This window comes from Staurois parvus, unplaced genomic scaffold, assembly GCF_062004578.1.
Source record: "Staurois parvus isolate SC_StPar_1 unplaced genomic scaffold, SC_StPar_1.0 ptg000761l, whole genome shotgun sequence".
Taxonomy (NCBI): Eukaryota; Metazoa; Chordata; class Amphibia; order Anura; family Ranidae; genus Staurois; species Staurois parvus.
The window spans coordinates 767,368-789,306 of NW_028318557.1; the positions used below are offsets into that span (position 1 = coordinate 767,368).

Here is a 21,939-nt window from a genome sequence, read left to right on the forward strand (position 1 = left end):
ATATAGTAGAGAATTAAAAGTACCTGAGGGTACACATAGATAATAAACTAGACTGGAGTAAGAACACTGAAGTGCACTATAGGAAGGGCCAGAGTCACCCCTATTTTTTGAGGATACTGAGGTCTTGTAGCCTCCCTAGCAGTGTGATTATGTCAGTATTTCTGTGCTCAAAGCGGTACATTTTTTTGCATTGAAAATATGTATTTTTTTATTGTAGGCCTGTAATTTTTAGGAATAGCTCACTGAAATCTGTCCGACCAAGAGTCTAGTAAACATCCCTGGTATGGAAAAATTTGAAACACGAAATCATAAACTAGAAAAGCTACAATTTCTGGGGAAATTGTGTGAAGTGTTCTTTCCTCCACCAGTAGTCTACAACTGGAGTGGGCGGAGTAACTGGGTGGAGTGGCTTGAGTAACTGTTGTGTGGTTGGAGTGGCTGGAGTAACTGTGAAAAGGTCAATGGGCGGCGTGAGTTGCAAACAAATGGTCATATTGTGAAAACTATCAGGACTATGGCTTAGCCGTGGACATTTTTAGTGGCAGCAGGGATAGCTGAATGTTTTGTTATATGATTTGTGTAGGTGGGCTTGAAAATGAGGGAGTGATGGCAGTTTAGAAACCATGTCCTGATTTTTCAGCTCACACTCCAGCTTTTGTCAGCTCCCACTCTAGTTTTGAACATTCCGCCATTCATTCCTATGGGACCAATTTCACCACAAAAACGCTGATATTTCGTGAACCATTTGGCGAAATGTTCCACAAAGTAATAGCGCACCAATTGGGAACAATCCGCACGTTTCGGTATATTACTGTCTATTTAGTGTAAAAACTGTGGGAGGAGTAAGGGTGGTAAATTTGGCTATAAGAAGAATATATATGTGAGATAACAGTAAGTGGTCTTGTCATACAAGAACACTTAATTATAATTTAATAAATCATAAAAAATAATAATATAATACATGTAATTCAATAATATAATCAAACCAAAAACACTGAAATTTGAAATAGAGCTCCAAGTTCGCACATCACTGAGCAAAGTCGCAAAATTGTTTTCAGTGTCTGATGACGAATTTCCCCACGAATCATTATCACTCAATTCTGCAAGTAGTTTTAATTTACTATCACTGTTCTCTAGGTGGTCTAAAACTGCTTTTGACCTAAAGGGACGCTTTTTGGACGCCATGGACATTTCTCAGTTTCAAGGCAGAAAGAACAGTAAAATTGCAGGCAGGGCACAGGACAAAGCACTAGGGATAAAATGTATGTGAAATGGTTTGATACAGTAATGTTTTACTATGTGATTTTAGTGTATTTAGTGAATGTCACTTTTTGACATTTTTAAATTTCCCGCCAGTTCCATCCCCTGTACGTCCTGACGTCGCAGGGAACGGAACCCGGAAGACAGATGCCGGCATCGGCTGCAGGACATGGCTGGGGACGCCGCAGGGGGGACATAGCGAGAGCGCAGGACAAGGTAAGTGCAGAAGGGATCACGGAGCAACGCTGCAGGATATTCCCGACTGTAGCTCGGGGTTACCGCTTGTGGTGCTGAAACTTTACCCCGAGCTACACTCGGGAATACCTCCAGGGAGGTTAACATCTGCCGTACGATACTGAAGATGCTTTATGGGTCTGTGGTGGCCAGTGCTCTCCTGTATATGATAGCATGCTGGGGAAGCAGGCTTACGGTGGCCGGTACCAGCGGACTCAAACTGAATCGCAACGAGTCACGTTGTTTGGTTGGAGTCTTTAATAACAGAGGCAAAGAGAAGGATGCGGCCCAAGAAATGTAAAATCCTGGACAACTTCTCCCACCCACCCCACAACACACTTGTCAGTCTGCGAAGTACTTTCAGTGATGGATCGTTATAACAATGATGCACCACAGAGCGACATAGGAAATAATTTTTGCAAGTGGCTATCAAATTATATAATTCTTCTCTGTGACTACTGGATATCAGGATTTTAATATGGCTTATAATCCAGATTGTTTTTCTATTATATTAGTATTCTGTTATTTATGTGCAATAAATTTGAAGGCAATGGGGTAAAAGTTGTGCAAAATTAGAATTTTTGTAGTTTGATTTTCTGTTATTTTTTAATTGTTTTTTTTATGTAGTGTTTTTATAGGATGGTATGGTTTATCAAAGCATCATAGGCTGCGTCTCTAAAAGCAGGCTACATGCATATTGGCAATTTGGCCCACTTGCATCAAATCCCAGTGTTTTTGGGTGCCCAGGAGGGACGGGGCAGTGTCCTGTCTTTCTGCCAGTAATCTGTCAAAATCTGGGTGCTGTACTAAGCATACATCCCTGAACACACATGGCACTAAATGTGAGTGCCGTTCGATAGTGTTCGGCTGCGGCTTATTTCAGCCTATCATTGATCTTGATAGGCTGCTGGAAGCGGGCCTGGCCGCTGCATCTGTACCAGGCGCCAGAAAAGTTTACGCACAGGGGCCAAACCAACTGAGTGCAAGAAGCCTTATATGCAAGTTTGTGTCGGCAGTGCATCTCATTCAGAGCTCTGCAACATGGTGTGTCTAAACCAGCTGTAGAGGATGGCAGTGTGTGTGTGCGTTTATGTGCTGAATACCTATGTACATACCTGCTGAGCATAACCTGGAGGCACATAGATTGGGGGGACTGAACCATTTGGGGACATCATGGGGACCTGAGCGGGACCTGCAAAAAACCAGAAATAAATAAACAAAAGCAGACAGATAGGGGTCTTAGTTTATCACTCTGCCTATTATATAGGGCATGCCATAAAATCATGTGTGATAAAAGCTATCTTACACTTCAATAATTTGCATCCAGCACAATCAAGTAGCACACTTCGTACCAAAGTCCGTTCCAATGACAGAAATTACTTTGTTTTTTAATTTTTTAGGTTCCATGTCATTAACAGGCATGTACTAGAAACATCAGTAACATGGTCACATTTTTGAAGACATACAACTTTGTGATATCCAGTTTAATTTGTACAGTAGCACACGAAAACAAATTATCAGAACATTGTGATTTTACATTTCAAGTTTAGTGGACATGGCTACGTTAGTAGTTATTAACAGAGAGGAGATGCAGTTTGTAAGAAAAAAAAAGAATGACAAAGTACACCTGGGAGTTTTGATATCGCAGCAGAATCGCTTTATTTACCATTTTTTTCAATGGCACCTAAAATTCCGTGCGGTTTTGCTGGGATTATCGCAAGTCAAATTGCATAGCGTGAAGTCCCATGCACTGCCAACCCACGCTATGCTAAAAAACCTGGCCAGAGTCAAAGCGAATTTGTCAAGCCCTGTTGTAGTCTTTTTCTTTTTTTTTTTATTAAACAATTGGTGTTTTTCTGCCTGCTTGTAATGTCCTCTGTGTGCTCCTAAACTTCTTCTTTTCTCCTCTCACTTCCATTTGTGTGGAACAAACAGTGCAGGATAGTTGCGGTCATGTGCACTGCTCTATGCGCTACACACCACACAGTCCCTTGTTCATCTTGGGAGTGAGGAATAGTGCATTGTTTTGTTCCCACATAAAGTGGAACCATGGCGATCGAATGTAGTGACCCTCTAACAAAAGTTGGATCACAGCAGCAAAAAAAAAAAAAAGAATTTGGAGGGAGACAGAGCTCAAGAAGGTACTTTTTTTATTTTTTGTTAAAAATATTAAAATAATTATACATAGTTAAACCAGAGTTTCATGTCACTTTAATGATGTTGTCCTTGCATAGCAATATATTATGCTTTTAGTCAGTAAAAGCCTTGTAGTTTTTTTTAACCACCTCCCGTCCGGCCGTTGTATACAAATGGCCAGATGGTGGCAGTGCAGGGTCGGGTGGCCATTTCTAAATGGCCTTCCCACCCCCTGCTTGTGCGCGCTCGCTGGGAGTGCGCAGCACAGCGATCTGGTGCCCGCTGTGTCCTCTGGACACAGTGGGAACCCGATCGTCGTACGGGACCTCGCACAGAGGTCAATCAGTGATCACATGCAGAGTAGTAAGCAAGATGTCACTTCTGACATCATTGCTTACTACGTGTGAAATCTGTGAATGATCGCAGAGGTCACATGGTACAAGGCCATTCACAACAGCCTTTTACCATGTGACAAGCTGTGACCAATCACAGCTCACACAGTAGTTCTCAATGGCTGCAAGAATGCAGCCAGAGAGAAGGAGAAATGATTGCTTTTACAGCCTTTATGGGTGTAAAAGCAATCAGTGTAAAAAAAAAAAATCTTCATCACTCCCCACAAGTAGTACAGTGCCACCATGGTGACACTGTACTGTTAGGGTGACAGTATGTAAAAAAAAAAAAAAAAAAACCCATAAAAATATAAAAAAATAATAAAAATGTAAAAAAAAATGTTTAAAAATGATAATTTTTGGTTATAAATTAATTTGGGTTATTTTTTTCAAAATTTATGGACTTTTTTTCAAAATTTTTGGACTTTTTCATTTACAAAAAAAAAAACAAAAATCCCAGTGGTGAATAAATACCACCAAAATAAAGCTTCATCTGTCTCAAAAAAATGCTAAAAAATTCATATGGGTACAGTGTTGCATGACCGCGCAATTTTCATTCAAAGTGTGATAGCACTGAAAGCTGAAAATTGGCCTGGACAGGAAGGGGGCAAAATTGTCCGGACTTGAAGTGGTTAATCTCTGAGCGTTCACACCAAAAAAACGCACTCTGGATGCGTTACGAATGAGTTTTTGCTCACAGTTCACACCACAATCCATTCTGTTTTTGATACATTTTGCTGTGTTCCAGTACACTTCTGTGCAGAAAAAATTGAGCATGTTCTACTTTTTTTTTCTGCACCGGAAACTGACTGCCCTGGTGTGAACTAGGGTCATTGGAATACATGGAAAACATGGCGCATGCATTTTTATGCAGAAAAATAATGTACTGGACTGCATGTGGTGTGAACTAGCCCTGGAACGTCTGTCTGGGCAACTGCACTGCTCCCTTGCTCCTCCTGGCCCACTAGGGTGTCAGACTGCTGCTTGTGAAGCATCCAGTGCTGTATGTGACATGAAACTACGGTGTACCATACATTAATAATTTTTTTCATTCAGCCAGTGGGTAGAACGAAAAGAATAACTAAAATTCCCCCATCGACACACTCATTGTGGATGGGGGAATCCTTCCTGCTGAGATTTTGCATCCCGAGAGCGGGGAGACTTTTCAATGATCAGTGCTGCCAGCTTTAGCCAATGGTACTAATCAATCAAGAAAAACCCGACAGGGTGGTTGTACAGAAGTCAATCAATAGATCAACTTCTGTATAACCAGCCTGTCCATACATGGATCAATATTTAGCCAGTCCCAGCTGAACCAGTTGAATTTCTATCCGTGTAAGGCTAGCTTAACTGGGGTTTTCTCTGTGCAGCGCAACGAAACTCACTACCGCCTGTGCAGCGCAACGAAACTCACTACTGCCCGTGCAGCGCAACGAAACTCACTACTGCCCGTGCAGCGCAACGAAACTCACTACCGCCTGTGCAGCGCAACGAAACTCACTACTGCCTGTGCAGCGCAACGAAACTCACTACTGCCCATGCAGCGCAACGAAACTCACTACTGCCCGTGCAGCGCAACGAAACTCACTACTGCCTGTGCAGCGCAACGAAACTCACTACTGCCTGTGCAGCGTAACGAAACTCACTACTGCCTGTGCAGCGCAACGAAACTCACTACTGCCTGTGCAGCGCAACGAAACTCACTACTGCCTGTGCAGCGCAACGAAACTCACTACTGCCTGTGCAGCGCAACGAAACTCACTTCTATTTTCAGGCTCCACGCGCACGTTTTAATAATGCTGGTAACGTTAGCTGTGTAAAGTCAAGGTAAAAACGTGAATTTTTCAGCATTTTGTATTAGTGTTTAGCCGCATTTTTTTGGTCAAAAAAGGTCCAAAAATGCCGGTTTGCTGCAATTACCTCGTTTTTCAGCATTAGAGCATTTTTACAGCTAAAAAACCCTCTAGAAACCCACTAGTTCTGGGTTTTTTCCAGCCGAAAAACATCCCTGCCAAAAAACCTTGATTACATTCCTCAAATTAGAAGTGTCTCTTACGCTGGTGGGTGCGGTCTAAAGCTGGCCACACATTATACAATTTGCTCATTTAATTTCTTTTAGATTTATCTTTAACTATGTAGTGCAAGGGCTTACCTGACTGCATACAGATATTAAGTGTTTAGGTTTGACCTCTTACTATATGGTTTTGGAAAATCTAAAGGAAAATTTTACAAGAAAATTACATAATATATGGCCAGCCTTAGGTCTTTCCTCCTCTGCTCCTCGCTGGACCTTTTGTAAGCACTCATCAACAGTGCTGACTATGCCCTCCTCCATTCATAGAAGCTTCCATCAATGAAAAACATTATATAAATGAAGGAGAGGCAGATGAATGAATGGTCCACTTCCTATATTTATAGTATTTATAGAGTGCTTTACAGTTATGGAAGCAATGGCACAGCTTCAATGAATTGAGGAGGGGGGAGGGGCAGAAAGGCGATTATAGTCGACACTCTTCACAGGTACCTAATACAGGTCCAGTATCTGTATTAACCTCGGCAGTACCAAAAGATTACTGCTGCAGGGGTATGGGCAGGCCAGAGGACATTTTTAAGACAACAGCTACCAGCACAAGGGATGCTTCTCTCTGAAGGTTTGTACCGTCCCTTGTGCATATAAAAAAGACAAAACAATAAAAACAAAAACTAATAACTAGTCTTTTGTTCTGTGCTTGCATACTACGGACATAAACTTCACAGTTCAAATCATCTTTTAACACTACAGATTGTGATTCTTGACAAAAATGTAAGTTACATGTCGCCATATATCAGTTTACAACAAGATCCAGCAAAATCAGATATACTGTATTGATCTTTTTACATGAAATGGAACCCCTTTGGACTTGCATGAGGTAGAGAAATCACCATAGGGAAAAAAATGTTTTCTTAGCAGATGCCCACCACCCATAAACAAGATGACTTTCGGGCTTTGTAAAATACCCCTAAAAAGTATAATTTATTTAAAACAAACTTTTGAGTTATTAGTGCAGTCTGTAAATTCTTCACCTCCGCAAGTTGTACAAATCTCATCCACAGAGCAGATATAAGACAAAATTACCAATCAGAAAAGAAACACAGAGGCTGCCATTACCAATTTCTCCTTTTGAAATGATTAGTTGCCTGGCTGTCATGCGGGCCCATTGGCTTCCATAGTTTCCCAGGTGAAGTCTCAGAACATGTATCCAAATACAGGTTTCAGACTCTACTGTATTTGCAGTATGCTCATTCCTGGCTAGTGACAGAGTATTGAAACCAGTACATGAAAAGAACTGTCCCTAATGGGATCCCGACAGCCGTATACATCTGACATTGCATCTTTCCCTGAACCAATGTATATGTATATGTGTGTGTGTATATATAAATATATATATATATATAAAAATAAATATATATATATATATATATATATATATATATATAACAAAAACACAATAGGCTGTATTTTGCCTTTTATTTTGTTAAAACCTTGTGAATCCCTTTAATTATGCATAAACAAGAGGGCAGACATATCTGTGCTTTACATATGCAGGTTGTGCTGCCTGCTGAAGCTACTCATTGACATGACATGATGGCTGCCCTTTCAGCTATTGGTGTTGGGACCTCATTATATATTTATTTATTTCAGGTACTTATATATGTATATATTGTACATTCACATCAGTCCCTAACCCTGAAGGGGTGTACAATTTATGGTCCCTAACTTACATTCATACATACACATATTAGGGACAATTTAGACAGGATCCAATTAACCTACCAGCATGTCTTTGGAGTGTGAGAGGAAACCAGAGTACCCGGAGGAAACCCACGCAGGCACAGGGAGAACATGCAAACTCCAGGCAGGTGGTGCTGTGGCTGGGATTCGAACCAATGACCCTAGTACTGCCAGGCGGAAGTGCTAACCATTTAGCCACTGTGCTGTACCTCATGTCTATGGGACCCAGGTACTACAACTTTTGGGTGCCCCAGATTACTAATGCTCCTCCCACTAGCACTATTGCAGGCTCAGCCAAGCTGTACTTTGTATATTTGTGTGCCATTCTGCAGCTCTTCTTTTCCTGAGCGCCACCTGATTATGTGTGCAGGTTTGTCAATTGGTTGAAATTTGCATCCTTTGATAAGCAAGTGCCCGGTCACACCAGTGCAATTTCAGGTGCGATTTGCAAATTGAAATTGCACCTGAAATTGCAACTAATGAATGTGAATGTCAGTGTCTTAAGATGTGCGATTTGCTGCAGTACAATTTCTAAAGTAGTTCTCGCATTCATTTTTCTGCAGTTTTGTTGCAATTTTACATACATACAATCTAATGGAAATCACTCTGAAAATTTCAAGAAATTGTTGGAAATCTTCACAAGTAGCTATAAAGTCTTTAGAAATCACACCTGAAATTGCTCAATTTTAAATCGCAGCGGTGGTACCGGTGACTCAGGGAGCTGGGTGGAAAATTGTCAGCTTCACAGCAGTTGCACCCAATTAGATGCAGCTGCTGTTCAGGTATTTTGACAGAGGCAACCCATGGCTGTCAGAGTACAAAAGCTGCAGCAGGAGGTTCCTCCATAGGCGTCGTACAGGTTAAACAAAACAAATGTGTGTGGTTATACACAGCCTAAAGTTTATGGCTAGCCTCTGCTTGCTGCACAGTGCTTACGCTTTCGTGTTCCTCTGTCAATGCAAATCAATGCACTCACTACATGACTTCCTGATTTTATCTCAGCAGTTGATCAGGTATGGTGACTGGCTGTGTTTTATACACACATCCTGTACAAGGTAAAGGTATACAAAAATAATCATAATGAATGACAGGTGTAAAAGAAAATGTGACAACCAAAATAATTACACATCACAAATAAGGTACATTACAAACCATGGAATGCATGTGCTATTCTGAACATACAGTGGCTGGCTCACTCCTTCAGCACTGAAAGGGTTATGGCATCTGTCATGGTGACGGCTAAACTGCCACCTTGCAGTACCCAGGGGTGAGACCTGACATTTAGCTGGATTTGTTAACTCTGCACTGCAGACAAGACGGAAACAATGTCATTTTTCTCTTTAAACGCCCATCAGTGAAGGGCTGAGTGATTCAGCAATCGGATGAGTGAGTCAGAAGATCAGTACAATGCAAGCAGCATTCAGCAGCAAATCCTACACCAGTGATGACTACTGATCATTCGCTAACAGCTGGTGTCTGCATTTTCAAAGCACCTTGCCTGTACTTACCAGATAGTCCCATCCACAGCTGCAGACATCCAATAGGATCGCCAACACAAAAGGAAAATACTACACATGCAAGGTAGGGGCTCCATACCCCTGCTAACATATGGAAGCTGTGCAATGAAACAAGCAGTCTTTTTGCCTATGCAGCAGTTTTCTGATCATTCAGACATGTGATTGATAGATACTTGTGTATTTAAAGATCTTGCTTCTGTCCTTACCACTCATGTTTGTAGCTGTAAACAGCTGTAGCAAAACAGCACACGTCCAGGAAATGCAGGGCACACGCTAGCAGGCACGGCTGAATAAAGGGAAGGGAGCCAGTGTACCACATGACCAGGTCACGTGACACTCTGTAAAGGGTGAACAGTAGTGTGTATACAATACAGGAAAACACATTAGTATCTGAATACACTGTATACAGTAATCCTGTATAGACTAGACAATCTACAAATTACATACTGATATCAGTTAAGCAAAAAGAAAACAAAAAACAAAACATTAAAACTATAAGAATAAGAAGTTATAAAAATGGGAAAAAGAACATTTAAAGTACGGCCAATAATCAGATTTTCCTAACCTTTACCAACCTATGCTAGAAAAACAAGCATCCGACACAGTTACCAATTTATTACATTTCCAGGGACAATCGTGTTCTAAAGTGTGCCAAAAACAATGAGGACTATGTAAGGAAATCACTATATACTTCTCAGTTATGAAGTGTTTGTTAGGTGGAATAATACAAATATAATGGAGGGTGGAACATTATTTTTACAATACAGGATATATATAGCAGCTACTGTTTGCTCAGCGCTTTACAAAATAACAGGAGACAATACAGTTCAATAAGAGGGTGAGGAGGTCCCTGCTACTTGGAGCTTACATCACCCAAAATTATTTTTTTTAGTTGGGATTTTTAATACATCTGAAGATAAATCTTTTACTTTCATTTTGCATAGAGTGAAGACGTGTCAGGTTTTTAACTGACATCTGTGATCCTTTCAGGGGATTTCCCTTCACTTCCTGTCCCATAACCAAAACCAAGTGAGGGAAACCCCGGGAGTCATCAGGGTCACCACAGTTAGTGTTCCCATTGAAAGATGTCCCTGCTATTACTCTTCTGGCAAAAACTCAACATTTTGAATTTCCTTCCTACAGAGAACATAGCAAAAAAAAAAAACAAACAAAAAAAAGAAACACACCAAAAACAAAAAAAAATTGTTCTAACCTCCTCCACTCTAATCTAAAAAAAAAATCTAAAACTTAAAAAATAAAAAGTTTTGCCTTCAGTTCTACTTTAACAGACTCAGAATAGGTCAGTGGCAATCTACAGTGGATATAAAAAGTCTACACACCCGTTAAAATGTCAGGTTTCTGTGATGTAAAACAATCTGACCCATAAACTGTACAACTCAACTGAAAAAAAAACAAAAATGTTGGGGGGGGGGGGGGGGGGGGAGTAAACATAAAAAACTAAAATAATGCGGTTGCATAAGTGTGCACACCCTTTTATAACTGGGGATGTAGCGGAGTTCCGAATTAAGCAATCACATGCAAAATCATGTTAAATAAGAGTCAGCACACATCTGCCATCACCCCAAATAAAGTTCATCTGTTCTAGTAGGTCTTTCCTGACATTGTTTTAGTCGCATCCTACAGCAAAAGCCATGCTCCGCAGAGAGCTTCCAAAGCATCAGAGGGATCTCATTGTTAAAAGATATCAGTCAGGAGAAGGGTACAAAAGAATTTCCAAGGCATTAGATATACCATGGAATACAGTTTAGACAGTCATCATCAAGTGGAGAAAACATGGCGCAACAGTGACATTACAAAGAACTGGACGCCCCTCCAAAATTGATGAAAAGACAAGAAGAAAACTGGTCTAGGAGGCTGCCAAGAGGCCTACAGCAACATTAAAGGAACTGCAGGAATATCTGGCAAGTACTGGCTGTGTGGTACATGTGACAACAATCTCCCGTATTCTTCATGTCTGGGCTATGGGGTAGAGTGGCAAGACGGAAGCCTTTTCTTGCAAAGAAAACCATCCAAGCCCGGCTAAATTTTGCAAAAACACATCTGAAGTCTCCCAAAAGCATGTGGGAAAATGTGTTATGGTCTGATGAAACCAAAGTTGAACTTTTTGGCCATATTTCCAAAAGATATGTTTGGTACAAAAAACAACGCTGCACATTACCAAAATAACACCATACCCACAGTGAAGCATGGTGGTGGAAGCATCATGCTTTGGGTCTGTTTTTCTTCAGCTGGAACTGGGGTCTTAGTCGAGGTAGAGGGAATTATGAACAGTTCCAAATACCAGTCAATATTGGCACAAAACTTTCAGGCTTCTGCTAGAAAGCAGAACATGAAGAGGAACTTCATCTTTCAGCATGACAACCCAAAGCATACATCCAAATCAACAAAGGTATAGCTTCACCAGAAGAAGATTAAAGTTCTGGAATGACCCAGCCAGAGCACAGACCTGAATCTGATCGAAAATCTGTGGGGTGATCTGAAGAGGGCTGTGCACAGGAGATGCCCTTGCAACCTGACAGATTTGGAGTGTTTTTGCAAGGAAGAGAGGGCAAATATTGCCACGTCAAGATGTGCCATGCTGATAGACTCATACTGAGTGCTGTAATAAAATCAAAAGGTGCTTCAACAAAGTATTAGTTTAATGGTGTGCACACTTATACAACCCAAAAAGACTGCGTGCTGGAATCACATCAAAAGGGGCTTCAACAAAGTATTCGTTTAAAGGTTTTGCAACTATATTATTTTAGTTTTTCATTTTTACCTCCCTCCACCTAAAAGATTGCAGTTTGTTTTTCAACTGAGTAGGTCACATTAAAGGTGGAAAAAGTTCTGAAATGATTTATCTTTGTCTCATTCTTTTAGATCACAGAAACGTGACATTTTAACACAGGTGTGTAGACTTTTATATACACTGTACGTACTTATGCTGACAATAGATGAATGTTTGTTGTTCTTTTTTGTTCAGCCAGCGGGCCGAAACCCCTCAAAAAAGAAATGGATTCCTCTATCCACACAATCGAGATGGATAGAGGAATCTTCCCTACAGCCGCTGGTCAAAATACATTTTCCAACAAGCCTGTTTGACAGAAGTCAATCACCTATATCGACTTCTGTTGAGTGGTAGCAGTCAAACACAGATCAAGATTTCTTGCTTTAGGTATTAGAAGGGGCCTCAAGTGCGGTAAAGAGCAAAATAAAAGCTTAGTTTTCGTAAATCTGCTACTAGTAAATAACAATGGAGCGCACCCAGTAAAGATTTCATCAGCTTGTATAAAACATTGATGTAAAGTGTTTAGAAGTCATGTTTGCGCAGAGCGAATTAACAAGATGCTGACATTTGAACAAGTATGAGATCATTAAAAGTCTAAATTAAATGAGCTGAGCATTTTTCAGGCGTCTTTGAGCAGATTTTGAGCAGATTTGCAAATATTATAAGCGTTTTTCATTTAGCCACTTTTGCTGCTGCAAATAGAAATAGCTGCTGTTTGAGCTGAAAACACCTGAAAGAACACTTGGGGAAAAAAACAAAAAACACTCATTCCTACTCTTCAGGCTTTTTCTATTCAAATCTATGGGGACAAAACTCTCAGTTCTGCCTGAAAATAGCGCACGTTTCTGAGCAACAAGCGTCTTGCTACAGGCGACAGAACGCTCAAGTGTGAACAGGGGCCATTGGAAATAATGAGATTTTACTTGTTGAGCGTTGGGCTTCGAAAACGCTGAAATGTGAAGGGGGTCTGAATCACTTTGTACTTGCTTACACAAGTGTTTGATGTTAAAGTAAAAGCAAACGCCATACAGAACATCCAATGGAGTTGATAAAATCAAGTGTGAATGGGGGATGGTACTTTTCCTGGTTTTAATTTGTTACAGTAGTAACAAATGCGCCTCTTTTTAACTGCAGTATATTCGTATAATAGACTCATCATACATGTTACAATCTGACCATACAATATCAGTACAATCACCTTTAGATTTACCATAACTATGTAATATGGGATCTTACCTACTGGAACTATCCAATCAATTTGTGTTTAATCAAGGAGACCATTGCATTACATACTTGTGGGTAAAAGGTCAGAAAGTGTAAAACCCACCTCACACTACAATCTGGTTGTATTTTCTTCTATAGATCTGCCTCCAGTTTGCCAAGTCTTACTTCCCAAACTTTTGGTTGGGGAGCACTCACTGAGTACTTCATATGAAGTCACATGATTGTCTTTGTCAGTATTACATTTCATCATCCCAGACTCTCATGCCTCTTCCTAGAGAGCCGCCATTATTCCATTCCCTTGGAGGAGAAGGGGCGTTGCTTGCAGTCTTAAGCTTCAGGGCTACGTGGGTGTCAGCATATGCAGCACTGGGGCGTTTGGCTGCAGATCCAGGGCAGAAGCATGCACAGATAGATCAGCTATGGTAGGGCTCCATGGAACCACACAAGCAGCATTAACCACCTGAAAACAGGAAACCTTGTAGGAGGGCTGGTTCACACTACAGAAACGCAGTCCAGACGGTCTCTGGATGCATTTCTGTATGCTGGTTTTTGATGCGTTCCGGTACATTTTTTACGCATTTTTGATACGCTCCTGTTCATTTTTCCCCCTCTCTTTTTCTTCAACTTAAATACGGACGTGCGTTCCAGTGTGTTTTTGGTGCATTTTACTGCACTTCAGTTAAAGAAAAAAAAAAGTAGAACATACTGCACTGAACTGTACTGGAACGCACTGGAACTGTCTGCACAGGTGTGAACTATACTACTGGAAACCATATAACCTACTATCAATGCATTTTTGATGCAGAAAAAAAAATGCACTGGACTGAAAGCGGTGTGAACTGGTCCCAAATAAGGGCATATGCGTTCCAGTGCGTTTAGGTGCATTCTGGTTCCTTTTTGTAATGCATTTTACTGCCTTCCGATGCAGCTCAGTGCAGAAAAAAATGCAGCATGTTCCTTTTTTCTGGAACTGGAACTGACTGCATTGTGGTGTGTGCATTGGAAACCATGTAATCTACTATCAACGCATTTTTTGCCACAGAAAAAAAACGCACTGAACTGCATGTGGTGTGAACTGGACCAGAGAAAATTTTGAGAAATGATGAGTTTGAAAAGTACACAAAAGACATGGTAAATGCTGAGATCAGCAGCACAATATTTATTTTTACCCAAGAAGGTTTTAATAACACTGAAGATCAGTCATAGCACTGCCCCTTGTCAGTCACAATGCCTCCACCGTCCGTCACAGTGCCTCTCCCCATTTACAATGTCACAGCACCCCCTCCTAGCCATTATCAGCCTGTGTTACAGCTCCCTTCTAGAACTTCTGTCTCCTGCCAACATTAATCAAAGAGTCACAGTGCTGCCCCAGTCAGAGATCCCTCTGCTATCCCTTCCTATCAATTTCAAATCCCAATGTGCCCCCAACAACCAACAAACAGTGCACCCACTTCTCATATTTAAATACTCCATTAGTCCATATGAAGCAATCTGCACTGATCCCATACATCCTATAGCTTACTCTTACTGATGATGGGAAACAAGGCAGGGATACTGTGGAGCAGTTGCAGTCCCCCATTCCTGACTGGCCAAAGCGGGTTGAGTTTTGCCAGTCTGTGCCCCGCTGACAGAGGGACCCTGGAAATCAGTACTGGAAATCTCGGTACCATTGCTCCTGTATGGCTGGCACTAACATTAGTCTGACACGTCAGAAGCTTTGCTTTTCTGCTGGTTGCCCAACAAATGGGCTGCACACCAGGTAACAAGCTGTCCACCAGGGAATTAAAGCTGTGAGATCACCTGAAGTACAATGCAGCAGATACCCTGTAAGGATACAATCATTCTATACTATAATTTCAGTTTTAGCAATTGATCACAAGGTCTGATCTACAACCAAACTGGCTGCACTTAGTGACATTAACACCTCATTTTAAATTAATATTACTTTTTTGGGGGTGTATGTTACCCCAACATTTAATTTTCCTGATATATGTCAGTGTTACCATTTACATGTATTAAAAAGTCCCCTGTTCTCTTTGTATTACTTCCTTTGTGTGAATTTCCTTGTCATCGCTCTTGTCCCGCAGCTTTCCTATTTCAGGCTAATCACGCACTAGGCAAGAAAGAACATCCATCCCAGTGCATTCTACTTGGGAGAACAGCCTGCCCGTACTCCGGTGATCAGACCTGTTGTTGACACGCCTCTCTGCACAGCTCTTCACTGGGAAGATCAATGTACTGCGGTTTATCTGCCTCCTGCTAATATGCCCCCCTGCACAGCTGTCACGGTGTATTTATCTGCATTTTATACTGGACTGTTCTGATCAAGCTGCTGTTGCCAGTAAAGCCCGTCCGCCTCCTCCAATTGCCGCAAGGAGTCTCCACTGCCACCTCTCTAAGCCCCTTATGCAGCTCATATGCCTGCAAATGACAGTGTAGTATAGGGCAGCCTTTCTCCACTAGGGTGCCTTGAGGTTTCTTCAGGGGTGCCTTGGCAAAATGTCTAAAAACTGCCCAAAACTTGTATAAAAGCCAGTAGCTACGTTTTAATTACACAATACCACAGGTTTTCATTGTGCACCATTACGACTTTCTGGCCGCCAGTGTCCTGACAACCAATTACATCATCAGTTGATAAGGAGGATGTCAGCTGTCGGCACAGCATCCTAGTTTGACCCTCCCCTGCCCCTCACCATCAGTGCTGGAGTCACATTAGCTCAGTGATGGAGAACAACTGATGGAGAAGAGAAACACTGGAACACTAGTCAGTACCGGTGTGCAATAGTGTATTTGCATTGAAAGAATAAATCACCTCTAATGTTGGGTGTCCTACATGTGTGGATGTTGGTGTGTTATATAAAGCTATTAAAATAGGTTTTCACATTTTATAATGGGGTGCCTCACGACTGTCCATAATTTTAAAGGGTGCCTCAGGAATGTCCATAATTTTAAAGGGTGCCTCGGGACTGTCCATCATTTTAAAGGGTGCCTCGGGACTGTCCATCATTTTAAAGGGTGCCTCGGGACTGTCCATCATTTTAAAGGGTGCCTCGGGACTGTCCATCATTTTAAAGGGTGCCTCGGGACTGTCCATCATTTTAAAGGGTGCCTCGGGACTGTCCATCATTTTAAAGGGTGCCTCGGGACTGTCCATCATTTTAAAGGGTGCCTCGAGACTGTCCATAATTTAAAGGGTGCCTCGGGGATTTCCATAATTTAAAGGGTGCCTCGGGAATGTCCATAATTTACAGGGTGCCTCGGGAATGTCCATAATTTAAAGGGTGCCTCGGGAATGTCCATAATTTAAAGGGTGCCTCGGGAATGTCCATAGTTTTATAGGGTGCCTCGGGAATGTCCATAATTTTATAGGGTGCCTCGGGAATGTCCATAATTTTAAAGGGTGCCTCGAGACTGTCCATAATTTAAAGGGTGCCTCAAGACTGTCCATAATTTAAAGGGTGCCTCAAGACTGTCCATAATTTAAAGGGTGCCTCAAGACCGTCTTGAGGCACCCTTTAAATTATGGACAGTCTTGAGGCACCCTTTAAAATTATGGACAGTCTTGAGGCACCGTTTAAATTATGGACAGTTCATAATTTTAAAGGATGCCTTGAGACTGTCCATAATTTTAAAAGGTGCCTTGGGAATGTCCATAATTTTAAAGGGTGCCTTGACTGAAAAAAGGTTGAGAAACACTGGTATAGGGCTTAGTGCTAGAAGGAGGTTGGGCAAAAACTGGAGTTCCCATGTTCTCTAAGTGTTTGCAAGGGTTTCCCTCTTGGCACTTAAGCTTCCTTCCACACCCCAAACACATGTTGGTATATTAATTGGCTCTTGTATGTGTGTATGTATGCTGGATCATGACCCTAGATTGTAAACTCAAGGGCAAGGATTGATGTGAATGTGCATTATGTAAAGCACTGTGTAAATTGTCAGCACTATAAAAATATCTGTAATACCAAAGCATCTCTAAACACAAAAACAGAAAATGTTATATACTGCAGCTTACCTGTCCTTAGATGCAGTATTAGTTTTCTTTTTCAGGCCATGTTTCCATTATTTTCAGCTGGTAATCCTGAAAAGAACACTTCCTGTCTCTTTGTGTCTATGCTTTTCTCTCCACTGTATCTATGCAGGGGGCCATGGGTGTCACACAGGCTAGATGCCAAACATGTCTTCCTTTGTTCCTCTCCAGTACATGGTGGATTGATGGAATTAATAGTTTACACAAGAGAAATGAGAATGTTTGAGCTTTGTTGTCAGCTCACAGGAAGTGAGAAATATTTTTTGCACTGTTTAATCAGTCACAAACTGGGAAATGTTTGTTCTGCAAGAGAATTCAGACTGATTTACTATATTGTAGAGACAGTGGGTGCGTTTAGAAATTACTATACTGTATTATAAACAATGGGGTGGGTTGCTACTATAGCTATGCTGGGAAAACTATAGTACTGACAACAGAAGGTTGTGCTCCTTTATGCATTTTATGGTTTATTATTCAATTCTCACTCATGCATACCTTTAAATTTATACATTTAGAAAGAAAATGTTTACTATACCCAGCAATGCTTTTACTATATATTTGTGTCCCTCTGTCCTCTTATATTTAGCTAAGCAGTTTTGGTACCCTCAATTTAGCAAACAGAGATACTAATCCATGCGGATGTGTGGGTCCTGAATGGTTCTAAACTTAGCATCAGGCTAATGTGCACAGCGATGAATCATTCACTGTTATTCCCTTAGAGGCAACAGTACTGGCTTTTTACAGCAGCACATTAGGTGAACTGGCTCTCCCTAACTGAACACCCACACTTTGACATCACATCGGCTATGATATGCATCACTGACGCAGGCAATGACAGGATCAAATACAAAGACCACAACCTGCTGAAACAATAGAGATTGCTGCTGACGTTGACACATAACCAATCAACGCTAACAGACTGCAGTGGATCAATAGCCTTGGCTGCCAGGAATAGTCAGTCACAGTACTTTTCCTTTTACTCATGCTGCTCCTTTCTGATGTATTTTAGTTGTCAAGATCAAAATCAACCAGTGAAAAGGATCACTTCAGGATTACACATCAATTCAGACAGGAACGCTAGAGTTGCATTCCACTGCCAATCCCAAGGACTATAGGCAGTGAAAGAAGAAAGGCACCTTGTATTTCTTATAGCTTGAGAACTCATAGTGGAGAGGAAAAAAAATTAATGTGCCAGCCATAGCAACCAATCAATTTCTTGGTTTACAGCTTCTACACGCCAAAAGAAAATCTGGACTCTATTTGGCCGTAATGGAAGTAAAGATCCTTTACCACAAAATAGTATAACTCAGAAGGAAAGATAAAAATGTAACTGATACAAAAGGTTCTATATTTTTTTTTTAATAAAATAAACAAAGATATACTTACCTATTCGGTGCAACAATAATGCACAGAAAGGTCTGTTACCTCCTCTCCTCCCGCTAGAACTGAAGGTTTTCACCTCAATAAGGAAAACATACCCTGATCTTGGTTGCAATGCTTTGAGTTTCTTTTACAATTATTTTTTAAATGAATATAGACGCATTTATTATTAATTTATTTTTTTGCAAGAGGTGGATTACGCCTTTAAGGTTTGGTTTAGGATATTGTGTTCTAGTAGCATGTTATTATGGTCCAGCACACTAAGGGCTCATGTACACTGCAGCTGATAAACAGACGTTCAGGAGAATTTCAGCGTTTTTTCATCATCAGAAATGCATGCAAAGTGTATTCCATGTATTCAAATGGACCCGGTACACCAGCGCAGTCAGTTTCAGGTTTTGCGTGAAGGAAAATATGGTAAAACGTGCCGCATTATGCTCATGATGGGATCCATAGTGAATACAACCAGAAAAAACAGGTCATCTCAACACATACTGCTCTCTCTACTTCTGCCGTCTCTATTTCTCTTAAAAAGTCTGAAATAGTTAATTATTTACTGTTTTGCAGTGCATTCTGGGCATTTTGGAAGGTCTCCTGAGGTTATCTTTAAAAAATGCTTCTAAACGCAAACGCTCATAAATGCGTTATGCAAACGCAGCCAAACAAAAAATTTTTAACCTACGTTTTCCAGCAGTTTCCATCGTTCATAAGTGTTTTCCAAATGTCCCGTGTACATGGAGCCTAACACCCCGGTGTAGCAATTGTGCACACAGAGATGGACGCAGTCATCCATCTTGCTTAGGATCCTCCGTCTTGTATCTCTCCCCCCGCAATTCCCCCCTCCCTTTCTGTTGAGTGACACATGGTCCCTGTGTGCTGGGTTCAAAAGTGCACAGGCAATCAGGCCCAGCGGGACAACTTCATGGTTATAAATCCCAAATTAGCTGGTGCCTGGGTGTCTGTTAGCTTCTCAATCTGAGAGAATCGTAAAACCATAAACCAGTCCTTCACTGGGCTTCAAAGACATTCCAGCTAGTTGTAAAACAGAAAACACATTTTAAACCCACTTTTCCATATAATTTTATATCTGGAGATGGGAAATAATTACATAAAAACCCAGCATATATTTGGATAGCTTAGTTTAATGCGAGTCGTCTGATATCTTACACCCCCTAGTTGAAGTCTACAGGAGAGCAGAAGCCATATAGTTCTAGCTGAAATAGTGAACTATGCCATGTTTGATATCTAGACGTTCAGCAGATGATTCTGCATATTAATCTATCCGTGGATAGAATGTTACATGTACCTAGGGAAGGTTATTGCCCATGGTATAACTTGGGAGGGATTTTGGTTCTAGTCTGAGTCCCCCGCCTACAACACCCCTCCCTAAATGAAGTGATTGGTTCTCTGCTGTACGGAGACACCCTGCTGAGTTCCTGGAAAAAGGCTGTTATGCTTGGAGCAGTAAGTTGAAGAATTCTCCCCTTTTAACATCAGGAACCAACTTGGGAGACGGTACCCTTTGCTCTGAAACTTGATCTGCTTAACCCAGAACTTTTGGCAAGTATTCTACCTCTCTAAAACTTCCGTTATCTCTTTGCTGTGTTATTGCTCTGTGTGTGTGTGTATATATATATATATATATATATATATATATATATATTTATTGGCTACATCTTTTTCTGTAAATATTGTTATTGCACCCTTTTGACCTTTTTAGTAATAAATCTTATTCTCTGAAAAGTGTTGAACTGTTTCTAAAGCTCTTTAATGCAAACTAAGAATCTCTGTCTCTGAAAAGCGCTACTGTGTGGTTTAAACCTATATATATATATAAATATATATATATATATCTCTGCCCGAAGTGACAGTGGTATACAGACGATTATTCAAACATCATAGTGTAATATTGGCGAGTTTCCTCCTTTTCTCTACAAAAAGGCGTTGGTGGCAGTGTGAAGGGTTAATTGCGTAATTAACCTGACCCAGTAACAATCGCTCTCAGGCTGCAGGTACATAGATTGTGGTCCATTATATGGAAAATCTTTGTACAGGGTGAAGCTGAGCGTGGCATTGTTACGCACGTGACAGCTCAGTTTTAGATTGGCTAGTCCTTTGGTCACGAGTTGGTGAGAAGGGCTGGGGGTCTGACACACCCAGTCACATCAGGTGCGACTTGGCATGCGATTTGCATGCCATGTGACTTGCAAATCGTATGCCAAGTCGCACCCTATTGTCTGCTATTAGAGCGGTCATATCGTTGTGGATTCTACTTGGTTGGTGCCGCACCGATTTCTAGTGCATGCTCTACTTTTGGTGCAATTTGTATAGACATCTGTGTCAGATATCTTGCAAATTGCACCTCAAATCGGCAAGTCACCGGACTTTGAAATCGTGCGTCTTCACTGTAAGTAGCATGATTTTAAAATCGACTTTTATAAGCAGTGTTGTTCCCACAAAAGGGTCAGGTGCATTGGCATCCCATTTTAGATGTATAGGCTTCCTTAGCACAAAGCATGATAGCACACCACAAACATGTTAACTTGGCCTAAATCAGACATGTCTATATAAAGCACCACATACAAGCCAAGAACTAGGGCCTACAATTTGCTGACTTATAAATATTGCACAATAACTATAGACCTAATCAAGCAAAAAGTGCAATCTATCTGTGAGCTACTAATTCTAGATAAGTAGATAAGAAACCCTACAATTGTGTTTAAAGTGGAGCTCCACCCAAGAGGGGAAGTTCCACTGTAAGGACTCCTCCCCCGCTCCCCGTTAAGAACTGGCACCTTTAGGGAGCAGGTACCTGCTCTGACCACCTAGATCAGGGGTCCTCAAACTCTGGCCCACGGGCTGGATACGGACCTACGAAGACATTTATCTGGCCCACAGGGCCAGCTGCAGAAAAAAAAAACAAATTGGAAAAAAAAAACAGGAAAGGAGGTGCTGTCAAGTGTGTCAGTGTACAGTGCATTGTGGTGTACAGTGTATCAGTGTGCAGTGCATTTTAAATATTGTATTGTTTTTTCCTGTTTTTTTTTTTTGCACTACAAATAAGAATGTGTGGTGTGCATAGGGATTTGTTCATATTTTTTTCAAACTATAGTCCGGCCCCCCAACAGTGTGAAAGTCTGTGAACTGGCCCCCTGTTTAAAATGTTTGAGGATCCCTGACCCAGATGATCAGAAGCAGAAGTTTTCTCTCCA

The 21,939-nt window shown here is 41.1% G+C and overlaps 1 protein-coding gene across 4 annotated transcripts in view; it reads right to left on the reverse strand.

Moving 5' to 3' along the window:
- The window catches only part of FNDC3A (fibronectin type III domain containing 3A), a 341,321-nt gene that overhangs the window by 112,174 nt on the left and 207,208 nt on the right, over positions 1-21,939 (reverse strand). For 3 of the 4 annotated variants that reach the window (XM_089654386.1, XM_089654387.1, XM_089654388.1), the window contains one exon: positions 2,610-2,686. In XM_089654386.1, the coding sequence (XP_089510512.1) occupies positions 2,610-2,686 (77 nt within the window). Of the gene's footprint in view, positions 1-2,609; positions 2,687-9,514; positions 9,582-21,939 lie in introns of those variants that run through there. The other variant, XM_089654389.1, reaches the window with a different exon arrangement.